Source organism: Amblyomma americanum, chromosome 10 (assembly GCF_052857255.1).
Source record: "Amblyomma americanum isolate KBUSLIRL-KWMA chromosome 10, ASM5285725v1, whole genome shotgun sequence".
NCBI classification, from domain to species: Eukaryota; Metazoa; Arthropoda; class Arachnida; order Ixodida; family Ixodidae; genus Amblyomma; species Amblyomma americanum.
Genome location: NC_135506.1, coordinates 43947817 through 43969272, shown reverse-complemented (window position 1 = coordinate 43969272; position 21456 = coordinate 43947817). Strand labels below are relative to the sequence as shown.

The 21456-nt window shown below is 45.9% G+C and overlaps 1 protein-coding gene across 2 annotated transcripts in view; it reads left to right on the top strand.

The window, feature by feature from the left end:
- The window catches only part of LOC144106696 (peroxidase-like), a 49034-nt gene that overhangs the window by 5286 nt on the left and 22292 nt on the right, over nt 1–21456 (top strand). The window contains exons 1-2 of one of the 2 annotated variants that reach the window (XM_077639538.1): nt 19364–19478; nt 21209–21372. In XM_077639538.1, the coding sequence (XP_077495664.1) occupies nt 19456–19478; nt 21209–21372 (187 nt within the window). In that variant the 5' untranslated portion in view covers nt 19364–19455. Of the gene's footprint in view, nt 1–19363; nt 19479–21208; nt 21373–21456 lie in introns of those variants that run through there. The other variant, XM_077639539.1, reaches the window with a different exon arrangement.

The window sequence follows — 21456 nt, the reverse complement described above, 5'->3', positions numbered from 1 at the left end:
TTGCGATAGGAGGAAGAACTGTGCAGTTGGTGTATCCGGACCCGCCGATTTCAGACTTCCTAAAACCAGGCGATAACGCGAGGCATAGGAACGTGTACGCGTATTGCCTGCGGGTTACACTAACCTCCGGCAAGCACGTGTCTTTGTTAAAGTGAAAATAAGTAAGAGAGAGAGAGAGAGAGAGAGAAAGAGAGTGGAAGAGGTGTAAAGAGAGGAAAAGCTTCTCGCTCACCAGCAACCAGGGCATGCAGCCATGTGTCGTTATCTGCACCGGATGTTTTCTCGCTAACTCGTTCGGTTACTGCGCGTTGTAGGGGGCACAAAAGTCTAAACCGGTGCCGCTTTTGTTGCATGTTCCCCCGTGTGAAATAAAAAACAGGAGCAAGAATTGCTGCTTAAATAACAATGCGTTTCTTCGTGGAAATGCGATGGAGTTTGCAATCCCAAAGCCGGGTTTTTTTTTCCAGAACGCGGAATGTCTTCCGATTGGAAGTACGCACTTCGACAAAACTGCCTCTCCCCAAGAGCATAATTAAATTTCTCTTGGGAGATCACTTTAATTTATCCTTTTTGGATTATCTAGTCAGTAAAGAAAAATAAAAATATTTTGCTTTGCTTCTTTTTTCTAAGAAACGTTTCCCTCTTCGACTCATGGTCTCATTTGAACCATATTTTGATGGATAGGATAAAGCAATCAATAGCCTCGGTGGCTCGGTGGTTATGGCGCTCGGTTGCTGACCCGAAAGACGCGGTTTCGATCCTGACCGTGGCGGTCGAATTTCGATCGGAGCGAAATTCTAGAGGCCCGTGTACTGTGCGATGTCAGTGCACGTTAAAGAACCCCAGGTGGTCGAAATTTCCGGAGCCCTTCACTACGGCGTCCTCCATAGCCTGAGTCGCTTTGGGACGTTAAACCACCACAAACCAAACCAATCGTATCAGTAGTTCCATAAGTTTTGTTAAAAGCTACTCGTTCCCGGCGGGGCCTGCCTTTTAGGAATTTCGCGTCGTTATATCGCGCTCACCTACTGCATAACTACTTCTAATGCACTACTAATTTACAAAATCATCGTCCACTCTCAGCGCAGTTATGCTAGCCCTATTTTTTACCATCACCTAAACAATGTAATCACTACAACGGTGAGAGTCATTCAGAGCCGTGGGGCTACAATTCTTTTATATAACTACTCTTACCGCAGGAAGACAACACATCGGCGCTACAATCTCAGGTCCGTCTTACCACACTTGCTTCCGACCAAAATATTTTCGCGGCTATCTTTTTCCCATAGACTTTGTCGAGCATAGCGTAAAGATGATTAAATCATTATTTCATTTCCATTTCAAAAAGGAATACTTGCCACGCATACGAACAAGCGTTACATTTTGATCAGTACCGATACTGACCGTCATAACGTAAAAGGAGGCACTGCCACAGTCACCGACCTTGCCCTTTTGGGTTATGTCATCAACTAAGTCCTTTTTTTCAACTCACATCCGTATGGAACTTTCCACCTGTAAAGTCTATCCCCATCTCAAGAGTAATGTCCTTGTGTCGCCTTTATTCTAGGGTAGTTGCCCACACGAGCAAAATACACAAGTGTGCCGCAGGCTATACACACTCTAAGCATACTACTTTAATTTCTTATTTATTACATAAGAACATTCATCATCACCTGCTGTCTGCGCCGTCCCCTGAAGATTCCAATTCATGCGAGTGGCAATAAAGCTCACTCTGTTGGGGTTCAATCTCAAAAGTGCTATAACCGACAAGAGCTTGCAGACTACAAAAGGGTGCTTCAATATCTATGCACATCCATGTGTATAAGCCTATTGAGCCTACGTTATCCGATACAGCGGAAAGTCAATGAGACAGAAATTGAAAAGACAAGACGTGCTGTTAATTGTAGTGGACTTAAAAAAGATACGACAGGAAACAGTTGATTACAGTACGGACAGAGAAATGCGGACAGTCGTAAAGTTAAGGTAGTCGGTTTATGAATATACACTGAGTGAATACATACACAATATAAACAAATAAAAATAAATGAAAAGAAAGCGTAGGCTACGCCTAAATCAATCGATGCTCGCATCTTTACATTCAGTAGGCAATAAAATAAGGAGAAAAATATATAGACACGCTCAAATCACCTTAAGCGTTGAATGCGACAGCACTGGAAACAACTTTGCTGCAATATGTTTATGTTTCTGTGGCAATTCCTTCACAACATACACAGGGTTGTCACTGTTATCGTATCTTTATGTCCACACATATTACCACGCGCTCAATGAGTCCGTCGAGAACCGGTTCCAAACTGCTTGTCCCGCCATTTTTCAGTTTCACGCTCCCCGCTTGTTTTTCAGTTGTGACTTCACGCGCCGGTGTCATGTGACATCGTGATGTCATCGCCCTCGCGATCAATCAGCCTCTTTTTTAACTAACGCAGGATGCGAAATCGCGTTATTTGCAGCGCCACCATGGACAGGTAACAAGTGAATTACTTTTATTGGAATCTGGCACTGCAGGCCACCTGAAACAGTGGCAGGTTGGGATTAAGTCGTAAGATCACGTGGCCTCTCTCGACCAACCAGAGACTTCTGTGACAGACTCAATGCATTAAAATCGCATTATGTGAAGTCTAATGTTGTCGCATTAATAAAATCGACGCGAAATTGTCGCTAAGTGTGACGTAGTTTGTCCCAAGCTTGCCTAGTAAAGGTTCTTATTAGAAATGAGAAACAGATGAACATCATGGTTTGTGGTATGACTGAGGTATAAAAAAAACTAAAACGAATAAATCCAAACCTAAAAGTGGAGTAGCAATAACAAAAGCAGCTGCACACGTGACACTGGCCGTGATTTATAAGTGTGTTTCCGTTTTCGTTGCTGCCTTTGACACTCCGGTTTTTGACTTGGCCGCCTTCTCCGCGTGTATTTTTAAATGCCGGCTGAAATAAGTACTATAAATCATGTGAACAATAACACCGATGCCATAATAATTTTTCTAGTTCAACAACACAAAATTTAGGGGCGATCAGTTGATCGATGTGAAAGGAAATATGACATTTTTCTTTCTCTTTTTTCGCCACTCTACCCCACTTCTTATACCATTTTACTTATCACTCTTCAACCTACTCTGATTGTGATTCTATTCCAATTCCGGCTGCGTTAAGCCCATGTTAGTTATCCCGAGCATTGCTAGAAGGAATAACTCCGGCACGGCATTTTTCCACGCCGTGAATCGCTTGCGGTATATTCTGCGCGTAGGCCTTCTGTTGCCTATCTGTTGTTCTTCCCTAAAATTCTTTTGTTTTGAGAGACCTGCTTGTCTTACCAAGTAGCCAGGCCGCGTCATAAAATGCTATGATTCATCGGGCTCTGTGATGTTCAGGCTTTTAGTCTTTGATACGACCTGTCCTAGCTTTCGTCATTGTTTAGAAGCCGCTGGAGCCACGTATACACTTCACAGCAGCACAGTCAGACTTGCGACTGTTTTTCTCGTATTGAAGTTAGCAAACCTGAGAAACACAATCGAATGCCTAAACTCCTGCGACGCCCGTTAAACTATCAAATTTTGGACCACTCATTGCAGAGGATCCGAAAGCTTGAAGCTTCGGGACATACACTTGGCTATACAGTACTGACGAAAAGAACTCCCGAGAAGCGATTGACATTAGTTGTTCCTGGCACCCTTATATTAGGAAATGCGTAGTTTGTAGCTCGTAGCCGATTTATGCGTCTTCTAGCACTACAAAAAATAAACATAGTATGGGGCGCATTTTAATATGGACTACAATTAAATTTTCCCGGATACTAGAATTCATGATCGCTGGCAGTGCAGCGTACTCCTCGCAAACTTCAGAATATATTCATTCACCACGTACTTCGATCATTACATAGTCCTGAGTATTGTTTCAGTGCGCTGTTCCTCACTGTCAATACCTGCTTTTATCGTTGCTTCCCTGATTCCTTCCTTCCTTCCTTCCTTCCTTCCTTCCTTCCTTCCTTCCTTCCTTCCTTCCTTCCTTCCTGCCTTCCTTCCTTCCTTCCTTCTTTCCTTCTTTCTTTCTTTCTTTCTTCCGTATTTTCTGCCTTTCATTCTTTGTTTCTGACTTCATTGCTTGCTTCCTTCATTCGTTTCCTACTTCACCCTTTTCTTTTTCTTTGCGAAATAGGCGCGCTTTCATACAAATCACGGGACCTGCAGCCGCAGGCTAGGTGTACAAGCTTGAATCGTTGTCCGCATTCCTTCTGTAAGCTCCTTCTCCACATTGTGGTTATATTGCTTACCGCTACCAGAAAGCTTTGTTTCATAGAAGATTTGTGTTTCTGTTGACTTCATGAACCTAGAAAAGCGCATTAGGTTCACTTCTTTGCAGTTCCTCTGATTGCTAGAATTTCAGTTTGCATTTCGTACGCAGCATCATTTATTGAGAAATAGTTTGTTCACATGTCAGGGTTAAATCCTTATCGGTACTAATTCAATTTTGCTGTTGTGATCTGGTTAAATGTGGCGTTTATCTAAGAGACAGGCAGAAGATCAAGACTGTTTGCTTTTTAACCAAGAACCTGCTACGCAAACAAAGGTAAATTTAGGACTCGATCGGGCGTCATTTTACCATCCAGGAGCTAACGTCTTCCTGCTCAATGATGTCCTGAGGTACGTAGGTCGCTGCACCGTTCTAATAAAGCACCAATGAAGATGAATCAAAAGTCGTCGATGCCGAACGCATCAATCTGCGCCGACGCCTCACGGAATACAAATCCGGTGTGTGTGTGTGTGTGTGTGTGTGTGTGTGTGTGTGTGTGTGTGTGTGTGTGTGTGTGTGTGTGTGTGTGTGTGTGTGTGTGTGTGTGTGTGTGTGTGTGTGTGTGTGTGTGTGTGTGTGTGTGTGTGTGTGTGTGTGTGTGTGTGTGTGTGTGTGTGTGTGTGTGTGTGTGTGTGTGTGTGTGTGTGTGTGTGTGTGTGTGTGTGTGTGTGTGTGTGTGTGTGTGTGTGTGTGTGTGTGTTAAGGCAGATTTGCCTCCACGTACTCTCCGAGAAGTTTTTGCGCCTCTACTTCGGCCCGTGCAAGATTCTTCGTCAGATCGGACAACTTCACCACGAGGTCGTCCCCGATGGGTTTTTAGCCTCTGAGCGGTGCCGTTGACGTCGAGAAATTGGCCACGTAGTGCGCGTAAAGCCCTACTATGGACACTAATGGACGTTTTGTGTTTGAATTCTGACAGTCTATTTTCCCCTTCCCTGCTTATATTTGCCCACCATTCTTTACTTTGCGAACCATTTGCGAAGGCCGTCGGAAATAGTTGATGTGAGCACAGCAAGCCTTTACAGGTCAGGTTTTGCAGCGACAAGAAAGAGTTGGATATGTTATTCGCAATGCTCGCGCAGAATCTCTCAGGAATTTTTATTTTTCTCCGAAACTACAAGTTTAAAAAGTCCCCTTTGATATACGCTGTGTTTGTTGCATGCGCCCGACAGCTTTGTGCTTTGCCTGATTAGCCAGTTGGTAGTCCTTCCACAAGTCAGAGAATGCATATATTGCGTGCATATCTTTCTAGGCTTTTCACCGACCTGATTTGCCTGAACTCGCAGAAATTAATTTTTTTTTCTCGTGGACTCACGTCTCCTCAAATTTTGTGAGCGACTGCACATGGCGTCTTAAATTAGTTGTGAAATCCGCCGCCTCAGTGGCGCCTTGAATTTGAGATTGAGTGCTACATGACCTCATGTTCGGTTTAAACAGTCCACCCGTACATTCTATACCCGCATCCCTCACCGGTTCCCGGAAAAAAAAAATGGGTGTGTCACGGCGCAAGCTGTCAAACAGGAGACCGTAACTCACGTTACGGAGTGCACGTGGAGCCCTGCTACCCCCTGGCAACACGTGTCAGGTGCAGGGGGCTGCTTTTCCTTTGAACTGCCGCACCGCACAAAGCCTGCCCCACAGTTTGTTTCCCAGCCCGACTCCCTCCATTTCCTGCCCACCTGCAATTCGAAAGAGTGCATAGATATCTGCGTGCAGCTTCCGCCATTTGGCGTTCGTTAAAGCACCTGTGTGAGTCCGCAACTGGCCCGGATAACGGCGGGTGATTCGAGGGGAGGATCGGCTTGTAAATCAAACACGGGAAGAGGGGAGCCAGGAGAAGGGTGACAGAAAGCGATTTGTTTTCACTCTGCATCTAATTTCCGACGCTTATACACCGGCATGGCTCGAAAATAAATATGCAAATTGCAGTGCAGGGGAAGCTACACTTGGAGTCGAACGCACACTAATCACCAGATTTCTCACCTCTGCTGCTTTCTTGGAAGTCAAAAAAAAATGAGATCACTATTATTATCAATAGTAGTAGCATGAAGTGTTTGTTATCCCACACGCAAAACAAATTGCCTTTCGCTTTAATATAAAGGTTGTAACATACATTTTCCTCGTGCAACTGAAATCATAAGCCTCGAGCTGATTATCGATTGCACACTTATGTTCTCATCTCATAACTAGGTGTCTAAAATATTGAGCTCTTGGCCGAATGGCTGTTATCTGTCGCGTATGAAAGGACCTCGATCATTACATTTTCTTCATTAGGTCATACAAGGCTATCTTCCACCCTCTTCTTGATTATGCAGAAGTTGTATGGTAAGGAACTTGTCGATCGAACACAGAGGTCAACCCTGGTGTGACAAAAGAAAGGTTTCATCTATCTACAAGCATTGTTTTTATCGCAACGTTCATGAACCGGCAACTCCTTCATTAGCTTGTAATCCTCTTCCTTAGAACCCGACAGCGGCAGCTGCGTTTTTATGGAGGCCAAGCGCTAAGGCACCCGTGTGAGGTGCGATGTCAGTGCACGTTAAAGATCCCCAGGTGGTCGAAATTATTCCGGAGCCCTCCACTACGGCACCTCTTTCTTGCTTTCTTCTTTCACTCCCTCCTTAATCTCTTCCCTTACGTCGCGGTTCAGGTGTCCAACAATATATGAGACAGATACTGCGCCATTTTCCTTCCCCCCCCCCAAAAAAAAAACAATTATTATTGCCTCAGCGGCTTGGTGCGTGTAAGCCGCCAAAGGCTGCAATCTGTCTTACAACGCGACCTAATTTTCCGCACATCAACATCATATAACAAGCACTATCCTTCAGAGTAGAATACAGAAACAATATGTAGTACTCACGTTACCGCGATCTACTTCAGCACTCACTGTATTGTATATGGATCACAGTTCAGAAGGCGCCACACTAGCGTTTCCGCACTAAAGTATCAGCTTAATCTCTCCACATTGGCCTCTCGTCGCAAGATCGGCCGCCTTTCCTTATATCATAAATTTTACCATACCTTTAATCACGAAGTTATTCCCATCACACGCGCTCATCGTATTTCCCGTAATTGTCACCCTACGACTAAAAATACTGTTATCAGGATAAATGGTTTCTTAAGTGCTGGACGGAACATGTGATTGTGAGAGCAATCACGATCTGACTTCGTCTACGCCCTGTTTCTACACCATGTGCTTATTACTTTATGGAAATATTTTGCCAGTTGCAGTATAAGCGTAGTCAATACTATTCATGAACTGGTAATAAACGAATGTTGGCAGGTGTTTATCATGAATGCAATTCCGGGGACCATAAGCCAGTAGAGCAACCGACGCCTTGCCATTCTACTTCCTATCAAAATGCCGGCGACTACCGAAAATGCTTAAAGTGATAGGACACGTTCTGCTTGCATGCCTTGCATTTAGTGCCGACACACAAACGCTGCGCCATGCACTGGAACGACTTGATTCTCTTCCGATGAGAATATCAAGATTATCAGATGTTTGCCGCTGCAATCGTCGGCTCTCATGGCGTCTGGAAACTGTTCAGCTCATAAGGGGGCGTGCGTACGCTATGCGCTATCACTGTGCAGTACGAGAAGTGCTGTTGGCCTCTGGCGGAATGGCGCATACCCACAGTGGGGAATTGGCCGCGGTGCTGTGGACAATCGAACAGTAGGAACACACGGACGCATTTAAGATTGACGTGGGTGAAGTTTTGTGTTAAATGAAAACTTTTGAAAATTATAACTAACAAAGGCGTCTCTCTCACGCGATGATGTAATTATGAAAATAACCGCACACTGATTTTAGGACGTATCTCCTGGTGCTTGACCCAAAGGAGAGAGGAACCGGAACAGAAAGTGGAAGCCCTGATCGAGCGAGGAGAATTTACAGAAAACAACTTCGCAGAGAAGTCTTGTACTTGACTTCTCCCGCAGCACTGTTCTTTCTCCTGTCTCTTTCTATCATCCCATTTGCTTCCTGTACTGCAGGGTCGCAACGCCGGAATCTTCTTCTGATCTGCTTCCTCGCTTCCCCGTACCCTATCTCTACAAGAGGACGAAAGAGTTCTCTCTCGTATGCGCAAGCGGCGAAGCTTGGCGGTGGTGCCTGCATTGAGCTCATTTAAAAATATATAGTCGCATAAAAAAGCACGTAATTTAACCAAGCACCACACGTTATATGAGGGCAGGCTGCATGTGGTATACCGACAGTCAAGCTGATTTTCTTCAGTCTCGAAGTAGAAGTAAAGAACATTGTTTCTGGGAAATACGAAATTTTCAGACGTGCCGGTTTTCATTTTTGTAATTTAAGAAGCCAAGTTTGTGCGTTAGCATTTTAGTTGATGCCTGACATGGTTCTGTACTTTGGTCTTCTGCGTGCGTCTGTGTAGATGTGGATAAACGTTGGGCCACACGTTACATTTCCGGAAATTATGCCATAATTTGTCGCGTAAGGAACGCGCTCTCATAATGAACGCGCCCCTTACTTTGGCTTTCAAAAGTAAATTATTTTTACCTCGAATCATAAGTGAACTTGTTTCTTCTGCGTTGCAATCTGCTGATGATGATATTGAATACTTGGGGAAGGCGCGTTTTTTTAATGCCGAAAACACTGTGAAGTTATCTTCCTTCTTCTGTAGGCAGTAGCCACATGCAGTGGCTAGGCAGTATGCTTGGCTTCGCTTGGCTTGGCTACGCTGCGCGGCTGCGCGCTCTTGCGAGGCTAGCGGCGGCTGGCACGCGTCTAGGGCTCAGGCCGGTATTCGCCTGGCTGGAATAAAACTGTATCGCTCGGACAGCATACCTCAGGTAGAAGCGTTGAAGTATCTCGGCGTCATTTATGATGCCAATTTGCATTGGCGGCCCCACATCAAAACTAACGTAGAGAGAGGAGAGCGTGCACTAGGTAGGCTACTACGAATAAGTAATAGAAAATTTGGTATGCACCGGGAAACGCTTGTACTTCTCTACAAAGCGTATGTCAGACCCATTTTGGAATTTGGCTGCATACTTTTTTCTGGCTCCCCTTAATATAAGCTTCATCCGTTGCTGCTGCTAGAAAGGCGCGCACTGCGTCTCTGCCTAGGTCTCCCTCAATCAGTCTCCACCGCAGTTCTGTACTTGGAGGCTCGTATTCCCGACCTTAATTCCCGTTTTCACCTTTTAACTGTCAGGACTTTTTTGCGGGAATTTGAGTCCGCTCCTGGTGTGGCTACTCATATTTTCGTCTCCCACCCAGCCCTTTTTTTCTCACTCCTCATTGGCCAAGGTACCGCCTGCCTCAGGTTGTATTTACTCAGAATCTTTTATCCAACATTGGTGTGGATCTCAATTTTGTATGCAGAGTTGGTTTGGCAGCGTCCCCAGTGAATATTACTTTTGATTTTGTTTTCCAAACTGATGCGAAGCATCTGCCTGCAAATACATTAACTGGAATCGTCTTTGATCGCCTTGCCCAGTACCCGCAACATACTGCAATTGCTACAGATGCGTCTGGGGCCGACAGGAAGGCAGGGGTTGGTATCTTCTCAGATTCTCTCTCGTGGAACTTTTCGGTTAGAGTACCGGATTACACAACCATATATCTAGCAGAGTATATGGCTCTGGGGCTGGTCGCTTTGAAAATTCCCACAAATGTTTCTCAGGTGATATTCCTCTCAGATTGTCTTTCTGTTTTGCTGGCACTGGAGTCCACACGAGACGCTTTTCTGAGACGCTCACTAAACTTTTTTATTCCTGGATTGGTGAAAGAGGCGCGCTTCGTTTGGATACCAGACCACTGCGGTATTTTACAAAATGAAGCAGCAGACTTTTTGGCAAAATCAGCTCTAAATGCACCTGTTGCCTGCAGAGTCCCTAATCTTGTTCTTTTCGGAATGACTCTATTTCAGCGTTTTCAGTTTATAACCGCCGCGTGCAACGATCCCTTACTCTCTACTGTCGACTACCAACATCTCATGTACCCATGGAAGACTCGTGCGTGTAAAACCCGGCTGTGTGAGGTAGCGATGAGACTCATGCGGTGCAGGATTCCCCGTTTAAATCTTTACTTATGTAGATGCGGGTTCAGTCCCACAAACCTTTGTGCGGCTTGTGGTGAAGTAGAGACATTGGAGCATTTCTTACTCTCTTGCCGGAGGTTTGCACATCAGAGGAGAGCACACCAAGAAATTCCCATTACAGTTGGGTCTCACCTTGTCGGTTCCTCTCCTCCTCTCTTTCGGCGCGAGCGCCAGGGGTTTTGCATTGCATCAAGTTTGCGTGTACCTCCACAATTATATAACAGGCACCAGCAGATTCCCTTGCTAATTGTTTCGCAAACTGCCGCATTCAAAAGAGGGTTTGGGTATTTTCATATATTTATTTAATTCTCTGATATTCTCTCCCGATATTTTGTTTCTTCATTTTCTTTTAAATTACTTTGAAATTTTACCCAAGGCACAATCCTTACCTTGATTCCAGTTTATTCTATTCTATGGGATCTTCCCACTGAACCCTGACCAATCGCCCGTCGTGGGTATGTACCATGTGATCAAGGCAACATCAAGAACAAGAAAACTAGTTAGTTCGTTAGTTTATAGGGGTTTAACGTCCCAAAGCAACTCAGGCTATGAGAGACGCCGTAGTGAAGGGCTCCGGCAAATTTCGACCACCTGGGGTTCTTTACCGTGCACTGACATCGCACAGCACACGGGCCTCTAGAATTTCGCCTCCTTCGAAATTCGACCGCCGCGGCCGGGATCGAACCCGCGTCTTTCGGGCCGGCAGCCGAGCGCCATAACCACTCAGCCACCGCGGCGGCCCGGTTGGCGTCTCAACGGTCCTGCTTTCCTCCACTCAACATGATGTCAGAAGCAACGCAATTCCCACAGTAAGCCCAGCCGGGGCTGCTTCCTCTCAATCGGATACCCATCGATGGTGGCACACGTCACAGCAGCGTCTACGGCCTGGACTACGCGGCCAGTCCATGGCGTCCTTCGTCATTCAACCACCCAAGGCCTTCTGTTTCATAACTCCTGCCGACTGGCTGAAATGGCGGAAGCGGTTGGAGCATTTCTACACGGCTTCCGGTCTCTGCGACAAATCAGGGTCACACCAAGTCGACAGGCTACGTCGCCGTAGCTCAGCTGGTAAGAGCACCGGACGCGATATTCGGAGGTCGTGGGTTCGGATCTCACCGGCGGTATGGTTGTTTTTCCTGCTGCTTTATAAGTAATTTTCTTTAAAACCGATTGATTGGCACTAGATATTTAAAAAAAATATATAGAAACATTCCCCTATGCACCTTGGTTTCGGTGACTGTTCGCTTCCTTAATATATATATATATATATATATATATATATATATATATATATATATATATATATATATATATATATATATATATATATATATATATATATATATATATATATATATTAAGGAAGCGAACAGTCACCGAAACCAAGGTGCATAGGGGAATGTTTCTATATATTTTTTTTAAATATCTAGTGCCAATCAATCGGTTTTAAAGAAAATTACTTATAAAGCAGCAGGAAAAACAACCATACCGCCGGTGAGATCCGAACCCACGACCTCCGAATATCGCGTCCGGTGCTCTTACCAGCTGAGCTACGGCGACGGCTGTCCAATCTGCTGCTTTCGTGGGTATTTATGTTTTGCGTGTAAGCGAACCTTGAGAGTGCTCGCGCCACCATCGTCCATAGCGGTGGACGTAGCACGTCCTGTAATACCGCAAGTGTGACGTAGAACGTCATCTAACGGCGAGTGCGGAAACTGTGCGAGTGCCCTCTTATGCTACCTATGGCATCAAGGCTGCCTGAACCGAGACCCTAGTTAACCTATTAGCAGACAAGGTAAAGGAAACGAGGGGCTGGTTTGACAAACTTATAAAGGAAGCTAACAGTCACCGAAACCAAGGTGCATAGGGGAATGTTTAATTTTTTTCTGTGTGGTGCTTATCAGTGGGATATTAATACTTAGAAAATCTATCGCTTAAAGAAAATTACTTATAAAGCGGCAGAAAAAAACAACCATACCGCCGGTGGGATCCGTACCCACGACCACCGAATATCGCGTCCGGTGCTCTTACCAGCTGAGCTACGGCGACGTAGCCTGTCGACTTGGTGTGACCCTGATTTGTCGCAGAGACCGGAAGCCGTGTAGAAATGCTCCAACCGCTTCCGCCATTTCAGCCAGTCGGCAGGAGTTATGAAACAGAAGGCCTCGGGTGGTTGAATGACGAAGGACGCCATGGACTGGCCGCGTAGTCCAGGCCGTAGACGCTGCTGTGACGTGTGCCACCATCGATGGGTATCCGATTGAGAGGAAGCAGCCCCGGCTGGGCTTACTGTGGGAATTGCGTTGCTTCTGACATCATGTTGAGTGGAGGAAAGCAGGACCGTTGAGACGCCAACCGGGCCGCCGCGGTGGCTGAGTGGTTATGGCGCTCGGCTGCCGGCCCGAAAGACGCGGGTTCGATCCCGGCCGCGGCGGTCGAATTTCGAAGGAGGCGAAATTCTAGAGGCCCGTGTGCTGTGCGATGTCAGTGCACGTTAAAGAACCCCAGGTGGTCGAAATTTGCCGGAGCCCTTCACTACGGCGTCTCTCATAGCCTGAGTTGCTTTGGGACGTTAAACCCCTATAAACTAACGAACTAACTAGTTTTCTTGTTCTTGATGTTGCCTTGATCACATGGTACATACCCACGACGGGCGATTGGTCAGGGTTCAGTGGGAAGATCCCATAGAATAGAATAAACTGGAATCAAGGTAAGGATTGTGCCTTGGGTAAAATTTCAGAGTAATTTAAAAGAAAATGAAGAAACAAAATATCGGGAGAGAATATCAGAGAATTAAATAAATATATGAAAATACCCAAACCCTCTTTTGAATGCGGCAGTTTGCGAAACAATTAGCAAGGGAATCTGCCGGTGCCTGTTATATAATTGTGGAGGTACACGCAAACTTGATGCAATGCAAAACCCCTGGCGCTCGCGCCGAAAGAGAGGAGGAGAGGAACCGACAAGGTGAGACCCAACTGTAATGGGAATTTCTTGGTGTGCTCTCCTCTGATGTGCAAACCTCCGGCAAGAGAGTAAGAAATGCTCCAATGTCTCTCTACTTCACCACAAGCCGCACAAAGGTTTGTGGGACTGAACCCGCATCTACATAAGTAAAGATTTAAACGGGGAATCCTGCACCGCATGAGTCTCATCGCTACCTCACACAGCCGGGTTTTACACGCACGAGTCTTCCATGGGTACATGAGATGTTGGTAGTCGACAGTAGAGAGTAAGGGATCGTTGCACGCGGCGGTTATAAACTGAAAACGCTGAAATAGAGTCATTCCGAAAAGAACAAGATTAGGGACTCTGCAGGCAACAGGTGCATTTAGAGCTGATTTTGCCAAAAAGTCTGCTGCTTCATTTTGTAAAATACCGCAGTGGTCTGGTATCCAAACGAAGCGCGCCTCTTTCACCAATCCAGGAATAAAAAAGTTTAGTGAGCGTCTCAGAAAAGCGTCTCGTGTGGACTCCAGTGCCAGCAAAACAGAAAGACAATCTGAGAGGAATATCACCTGAGAAACATTTGTGGGAATTTTCAAAGCGACCAGCCCCAGAGCCATATACTCTGCTAGATATATGGTTGTGTAATCCGGTACTCTAACCGAAAAGTTCCACGAGAGAGAATCTGAGAAGATACCAACCCCTGCCTTCCTGTCGGCCCCAGACGCATCTGTAGCAATTGCAGTATGTTGCGGGTACTGGGCAAGGCGATCAAAGACGATTCCAGTTAATGTATTTGCAGGCAGATGCTTCGCATCAGTTTGGAAAATAAAATCAAAAGTAATATTCACTGGGGACGCTGCCAAACCAACTCTGCATACAAAATTGAGATCCACACCAATGTTGGATAAAAGATTCCGAGTAAATACAACCTGAGGCAGGCGGTACCTTGGCCAATGAGGAGTGAGAAAAAAAGGGCTGGGTGGGAGACGAAAATATGAGTAGCCACACCAGGAGCGGACTCAAATTCCCGCAAAAAAGTCCTGACAGTTAAAAGGTGAAAACGGGAATTAAGGTCGGGAATACGAGCCTCCAAGTACAGAACTGCGGTGGAGACTGATTGAGGGAGACCTAGGCAGAGACGCAGTGCGCGCCTTTCTAGCAGCAGCAACGGATGAAGCTTATATTAAGGGGAGCCAGAAAAAAGTATGCAGCCAAATTCCAAAATGGGTCTGACATACGCTTTGTAGAGAAGTACAAGCGTTTCCCGGTGCATACCAAATTTTCTATTACTTATTCGTAGTAGCCTACCTAGTGCACGCTCTCCTCTCTCTACGTTAGTTTTGATGTGGGGCCGCCAATGCAAATTGGCATCATAAATGACGCCGAGATACTTCAACGCTTCTACCTGAGGTATGCTGTCCGAGCGATACAGTTTTATTCCAGCCAGGCGAATACCGGCCTGAGCCCTAGACGCGTGCCAGCCGCCGCGAGCCTCGCAAGAGCGCGCAGCCGCGCAGCGTAGCCAAGCCAAGCGAAGCCAAGCATACTGCCTAGCCACTGCATGTGGCTACTGCCTACAGAAGAAGGAAGATAACTTCACAGTGTTTTCGGCATTAAAAAAACGCGCCTTCCCCAAGTATTCAATATCATCATCAGCAGATTGCAACGCAGAAGAAACAAGTTCACTTATGATTCGAGGTAAAAATAATTTACTTTTGAAAGCCAAAGTAAGGGGCGCGTTCATTATGAGAGCGCGTTCCTTACGCGACAAATTATGGCATAATTTCCGGAAATGTAACGTGTGGCCCAACGTTTATCCACATCTACACAGACGCACGCAGAAGACCAAAGTACAGAACCATGTCAGGCATCAACTAAAATGCTAACGCACAAACTTGGCTTCTTAAATTACAAAAATGAAAACCGGCACGTCTGAAAATTTCGTATTTCCCAGAAACAATGTTCTTTACTTCTACTTCGAGACTGAAGAAAATCAGCTTGACTGTCGGTATACCACATGCAGCCTGCCCTCATATAACGTGTGGTGCTTGGTTAAATTACGTGCTTTTTTATGCGACTATATATTTTTAAATGAGCTCAATGCAGGCACCACCGCCAAGCTTCGCCGCTTGCGCATACGAGAGAGAACTCTTTCGTCCTCTTGTAGAGATAGGGTACGGGGAAGCGAGGAAGCAGATCAGAAGAAGATTCCGGCGTTGCGACCCTGCAGTACAGGAAGCAAATGGGATGATAGAAAGAGACAGGAGAAAGAACAGTGCTGCGGGAGAAGTCAAGTACAAGACTTCTCTGCGAAGTTGTTTTCTGTAAATTCTCCTCGCTCGATCAGGGCTTCCACTTTCTGTTCCGGTTCCTCTCTCCTTTGGGTCAAGCACCAGGAGATACGTCCTAAAATCAGTGTGCGGTTATTTTCATAATTACATCATCGCGTGAGAGAGACGCCTTTGTTAGTTATAATTTTCAAAAGTTTTCATTTAACACAAAACTTCACCCACGTCAATCTTAAATGCGTCCGTGTGTTCCTACTGTTCGATTGTCCACAGCACCGCGGCCAATTCCCCACTGTGGGTATGCGCCATTCCGCCAGAGGCCAACAGCACTTCTCGTACTGCACAGTGATAGCGCATAGCGTACGCACGCCCCCTTATGAGCTGAACAGTTTCCAGACGCCATGAGAGCCGACGATTGCAGCGGCAAACATCTGATAATCTTGATATTCTCATCGGAAGAGAATCAAGTCGTTCCAGTGCATGGCGCAGCGTTTGTGTGTCGGCACTAAATGCAAGGCATGCAAGCAGAACGTGTCCTATCACTTTAAGCATTTTCGGTAGTCGCCGGCATTTTGATAGGAAGTAGAATGGCAAGGCGTCGGTTGCTCTACTGGCTTATGGTCCCCGGAATTGCATTCATGATAAACACCTGCCAACATTCGTTTATTACCAGTTCATGAATAGTATTGACTACGCTTATACTGCAACTGGCAAAATATTTCCATAAAGTAATAAGCACATGGTGTAGAAACAGGGCGTAGACGAAGTCAGATCGTGATTGCTCTCACAATCACATGTTCCGTCCAGCACTTAAGAAACCCTTTATCCTGATAACAGTATTTTTAGTCGTAGGGTGACAATTACGGGAAATACGATGAGCGCGTGTGATGGGAATAACTTCGTGATTAAAGGTATGGTAAAATTTATGATATAAGGAAAGGCGGCCGATCTTGCGACGAGAGGCCAATGTGGAGAGATTAAGCTGATACTTTAGTGCGGAAACGCTAGTGTGGCATGAAAAATTAGATTAAACGAATCTTGCAGTGCGTTTCTGGGCGGATTCGAGCGTGTCAATGAGGTTAGCAAAGTTGGGATCATAGGCGGCGCATGCAAACTCCAATTTCGACCGTACAAATGTTAAGTAAGAGAGCAATTTTATGGAACGCGGTGCTAAGGCACCCGTCATTGTCACCCTAACACCGTCTACCCTGTGAAAGCCCGCACCGAAACATATCACCAGTCTGTTTTCATGAAAACAGCCCGAGACTGGAATGACTTTCCATACGAAGTGGCAACCATCATCGACTTCAGCAAATTTAAAACCGCCATCGAAGATCATCTGTATTCTTGCTAATTGCCTTTTCAGCCCACCCCTCATGTAATGTTCCTTCTGGACTTTTGAGGAACAAATAAATAAATTTATTCGTATTCAAATCACGCTAATGAGCACAGCTTTTGCATATACGTTCCTCCCACACCTTTCCAAACCTCCAGGCCGACAACCAGGCAGACATCCTCCTGTTCCATTAAAGTCCTTCTCCTCCTCCTCCGACACGTGGCCCTAGTGCCCGGGTCACGCTACACTCTTCCACATTTCGAAAGGATGTGGAGCCAAACCGAACAATCTCTGGACGCCGAACACGCCTTTTGAGCGGAGGGAGGCGCTGGTGACCAGCGATAAGCTGGAGGACCAACGGCTGTCATCCAACAGGTCCACAAGCTAGCTAAAGCCAGTGCAGCCCTGGAATGAGGGCCCCGACAATAAGCTCGCTCAATTCCTTCTGTTTAATAAACTTGTCCCTCGTCCTCCTCATTCTTGCTTAATAATTCGCGTTTTCGTTGGCTTCATGGTCACGCCCCTAGCATCTGAAACTGGGCCGGTAATAAAGATTATGAAGGTCTTCACCTTCTTTCCTTGGATGCTCCGAATCTTATAAATACCACTGCATGCAGCTAAGTAGAGTGCGTGTATTTATTTGCCATAGACTATGCTGCAGGTTCTAGTGTGAAGTGGCTGGCACCGACACGTGCCGTAGAACCAGACTGTCCACGTTGCGCTTTTCTTTCACTAGCTCCATAGCTTATCTAGCTCATAGCAAATACTTCTTTCGCCCGCCACCGAAGCTTTCGTGACCTTGCACAACCAGAGATTGGAGTGACCTCGGCGATGAATTCTCCACTAGCAGGTAAGAATAATTTAGCACGAACCTTCCCACTCCGACGATCGTGAAGCCTGAAGGCTGTCTGTCCTTCTAGTGACATCCATTTTCGGTTTCTGTATAAAGCACAGATACAGATGATGTGCCAGCGCTGCCAGGTACTCGTGAATGGAACGTGACATATAAAAGTGTAGGCTATGCAACTTCCATTCCGCATATGGGTGTAGTCACACCAGCCTCGATGCTTCCTTGTGTGCGAGGCAAATTTTAGATCTGTCATACAACCTTCTATGTAGATTTCTTTACTGCATCCGCTCATTTAGATCCTCTGAACTCATGTTCAATGACTTATGGCGTTCATACCCTTACAAAAGTTTCTTTAGACAGTCTGTCGACTGTCCATATGCTTCTGTCTATAAAGTCTATCGACTTCGACTGTCTGTAGACAAACCCCAGAGAACAGTCCATAGACAATTCAAAGCCTATAGACAGTCGGCAGACAATCTATAGATTTGTGGCCACACACAAAATTTTAGTACACTTTTGTCTATAAATAATCTGTTGACTATGAATAGACAAAAAGAAATATCGATAGGAGAGCAATATAGGCTTACGAAGTCTATAGACCGTTTTTGTAAGTGCAGGACGTAAAAACAGCGCCATGTCTTTGTCCTCTGAGCAAAAGTGCGGCTTGTTCTCATTCTTCCGCGAAGCCTAATTTTCTATTTCGGCCGTGCTCTGCAGAGCTGCGTATAGCACCCTTAGGCCGTGGATCAGCGTTGTTAGGCGTCAATTTATAGCGATGTTGTTGCGTTACAGATTTGAAACAAATACCTGGAGAACTACATGCTTTCTACGTAAAATGTATGATGACTGCAGTAAAAAGATCCGGGTTTATTGTGACTCAATGCTGTGTTCCTAACGGCAGTGTGTCTTCGTGCAGCGTGTTTTGAACGCTATTCCTCTTTGAATTTTCGGAGAACACCGCCCACGAAAAATTGCAATCCCCGAGAGCAAGCTGCCTGGGAGACGACTGTGCACACCTTTTTTTTCTACGAACGCATATTCCATACTAGGTGTGCTGGCGGGTAATGTGAAAACCGCTTTATTTCGCACTTGGTTATTAGCTGAGTGCCATATTCACCCCCCCCCCCCCCCCCCCATCGCATCTGGGCTCAAGCAGCAAACGTACCTTTTGTGACGCACTTATCTCACATTCGTGTTTTTTTTATTGTGGCTGAATGCGAGTCCGCAATCTAAAAACAGCAGCGTGCATTGACTTAGCAAGGCGCATAATATAACTCATATTACATATTGTAGGGCTGGACACAGTAGACTAGACACCCTTTTCCACCCTACACAGTACACCTTAATCTGCGTTAAATTATGTTCAGTTCTTTCACACACGTCCACATTATCCCGCTCCCTCTCTCACTGGCTGACTCATTCCAGCACCTACTCGAATTGTTTTTTAAAGTCATGACTTTCATTGCTTCGGAGAACTTTACACTGTTTGGGAGGGCTTTTATTAATGGCCCGAACAGCTGCATCAGCCCCGTGAACTTCTCTCTGTACCATGCCCCCCCCCCCCCCCGCCATCAGCACGTGGCTTAAGGCGGCCAGTGTTTAAAAACGACCTGCGAGCCGTTCGCGGTAAGTGGATTTACCGCCCACTTGTCTACGATGGCACGGGTCACGCCTTTTCGGTAAGAATCTTTGTCGGGGTAGCCCCCTTGTTTTTATACGGCAATAAGGGTTCAAGATATTACTGGCATTAAAAGGTGTTACGGTTAATTCGGGCAATCAAAGGGCAATCTCACTGACGGGGATATAAAAATTCTACTTTCAGCAAGTTTATAGGTACGTTTAAAAATGACGGCGGCGATTTCAAGACCAAGATTTCAGCAGTGCATTACATCGGATTGTGAACCGAAGTTGCGCACTTTGCTTAGCTTGCTTGTCACCACACGAAATCCAGCAACCAGACGCCAGAGCGTGGGCGAAAAATCTCAATGTGTGTATGCGTTGCATGTAGTCCATGCGTCCTTGAAGACACCGGGAAGGTTTTTATCTCTGTCAAGAATTTATAGAAATTGTAGTTATAAATATTACCATGACGAAATTTGTTGCACATTTCTACGTACAACCGCCCTCAAAAGTAAAGCGCCGAAGGTGTTCCGGTCCGGACTATGCTGTGTAACTCATTATGCATCACCGCATTCCAAATCTCTTGAAGCTCTCTAGAACTCTCGTCACCACCACTTCGGAACTTAACACGTCCACGATTTCTACAGAAGTCCTACTACATGGTTCACGAGAAAAATCATTCGGCTCTATGTGTTTTACTAGGGCGACGCATTTTTTTTTTAAATAGGAGGATGGGATATCAATACAAGTGAGTGCCGTATATTGCACGATGTGAACTTAACTAAATTCACAGGAATACCCTCTGGCTATTTTTCTTCCGTCATTTACTATCCTAACCTGCGGTCGTTTGGTGGTTTTGATGTACGGCTGCTGATAGCTAAGTTACGATTTCGATCCGGGACATGGCTGGCGCTTTTTATGAAGGCGAAATGTAAATATGCCCGCGTACTGGGATTTTGCCGCCCGTAAAGATCCCCAGGAGAAAGCAAACAACCAGAAACCCTCGGATTCGTAGAACCCAATAGTTCCGCCTTGTGGACTGTGCGTTATATATCATTTAACCTACTGCTTACATTCCAAAAATTTCACCTGGACTTTTCCAGACGAAAACAACGACGAAAAAGCCGTCTTGACGCTGCGGATGCAGCCTGATGGTTTCCCCACTGTGACCTTTTTATGCCGAACCTGAGACAATAGCTCATTTCCTGCGGTTCTGCCACCGCTTCTCTTCTTTGATGAGGCGCCTATTACAAATTCCGTTTCTTCAACTGGGTCTGCCTTTCTCCTCTGCGGTTGTTCTTTCCATTGGCGCTTCTTTGCTTGGACGAAGCGACAGGAGTGTGCGCTCTGTTGTGCAAAATTTCTTTCAAGAAATGCAGCGACTCCCATTCTGATTTTTTTTCTTTTTTTTCTCTTCCCGCTCCCAGTCAGTGAGAAGATGAAACATTACAGGCGTTGTGTGCGGTCACGCACATTAAGCCATTGTCCCGTCTTCGAACTCCAAGTTATCAGTACCCCTGTCTTTGCGTCTTCAAATCTGTCAGCCTATATACTATTACTACTTCTTTTCCCCTTCTAAACGTTCCTGTTTCCAGCAACTAACCACATGTGTCCTGGCCACAGCCCGCAGTGAGTATGTGCCATATATATTGGAGGCCAAACAACCAACCGTAAGATGTCCAGTAATTGATCAGAACACGCAACAGATGATATTAAGCTTGCCTCTTATATCCTTATAGGGAGCTCGGTGTGGGCTGCTTGGTTGATCACAGGTGATTCCACCTCGCAGGTATGTGGCTGCCTCTGTCATCATGGTGGCGTGTCTGTCCTCGGTGCTCTCTTGGCAACCGAGTCCGGCCGAAATCGACGCCGCAGCGGAGAGGGCGAGGGAATCCCTGCGGGTGAAACGCGAGAGCGACCTGAACCGCCTACGGACTAAGCGAGAAGCTGGCGGTACGGTGTTCCTCGTTCCTTCTCGTAGATTTTTTTTTCAAATCATGCTTTGAACGGCAAGTCCAATTTATAGATTAAGGGAGA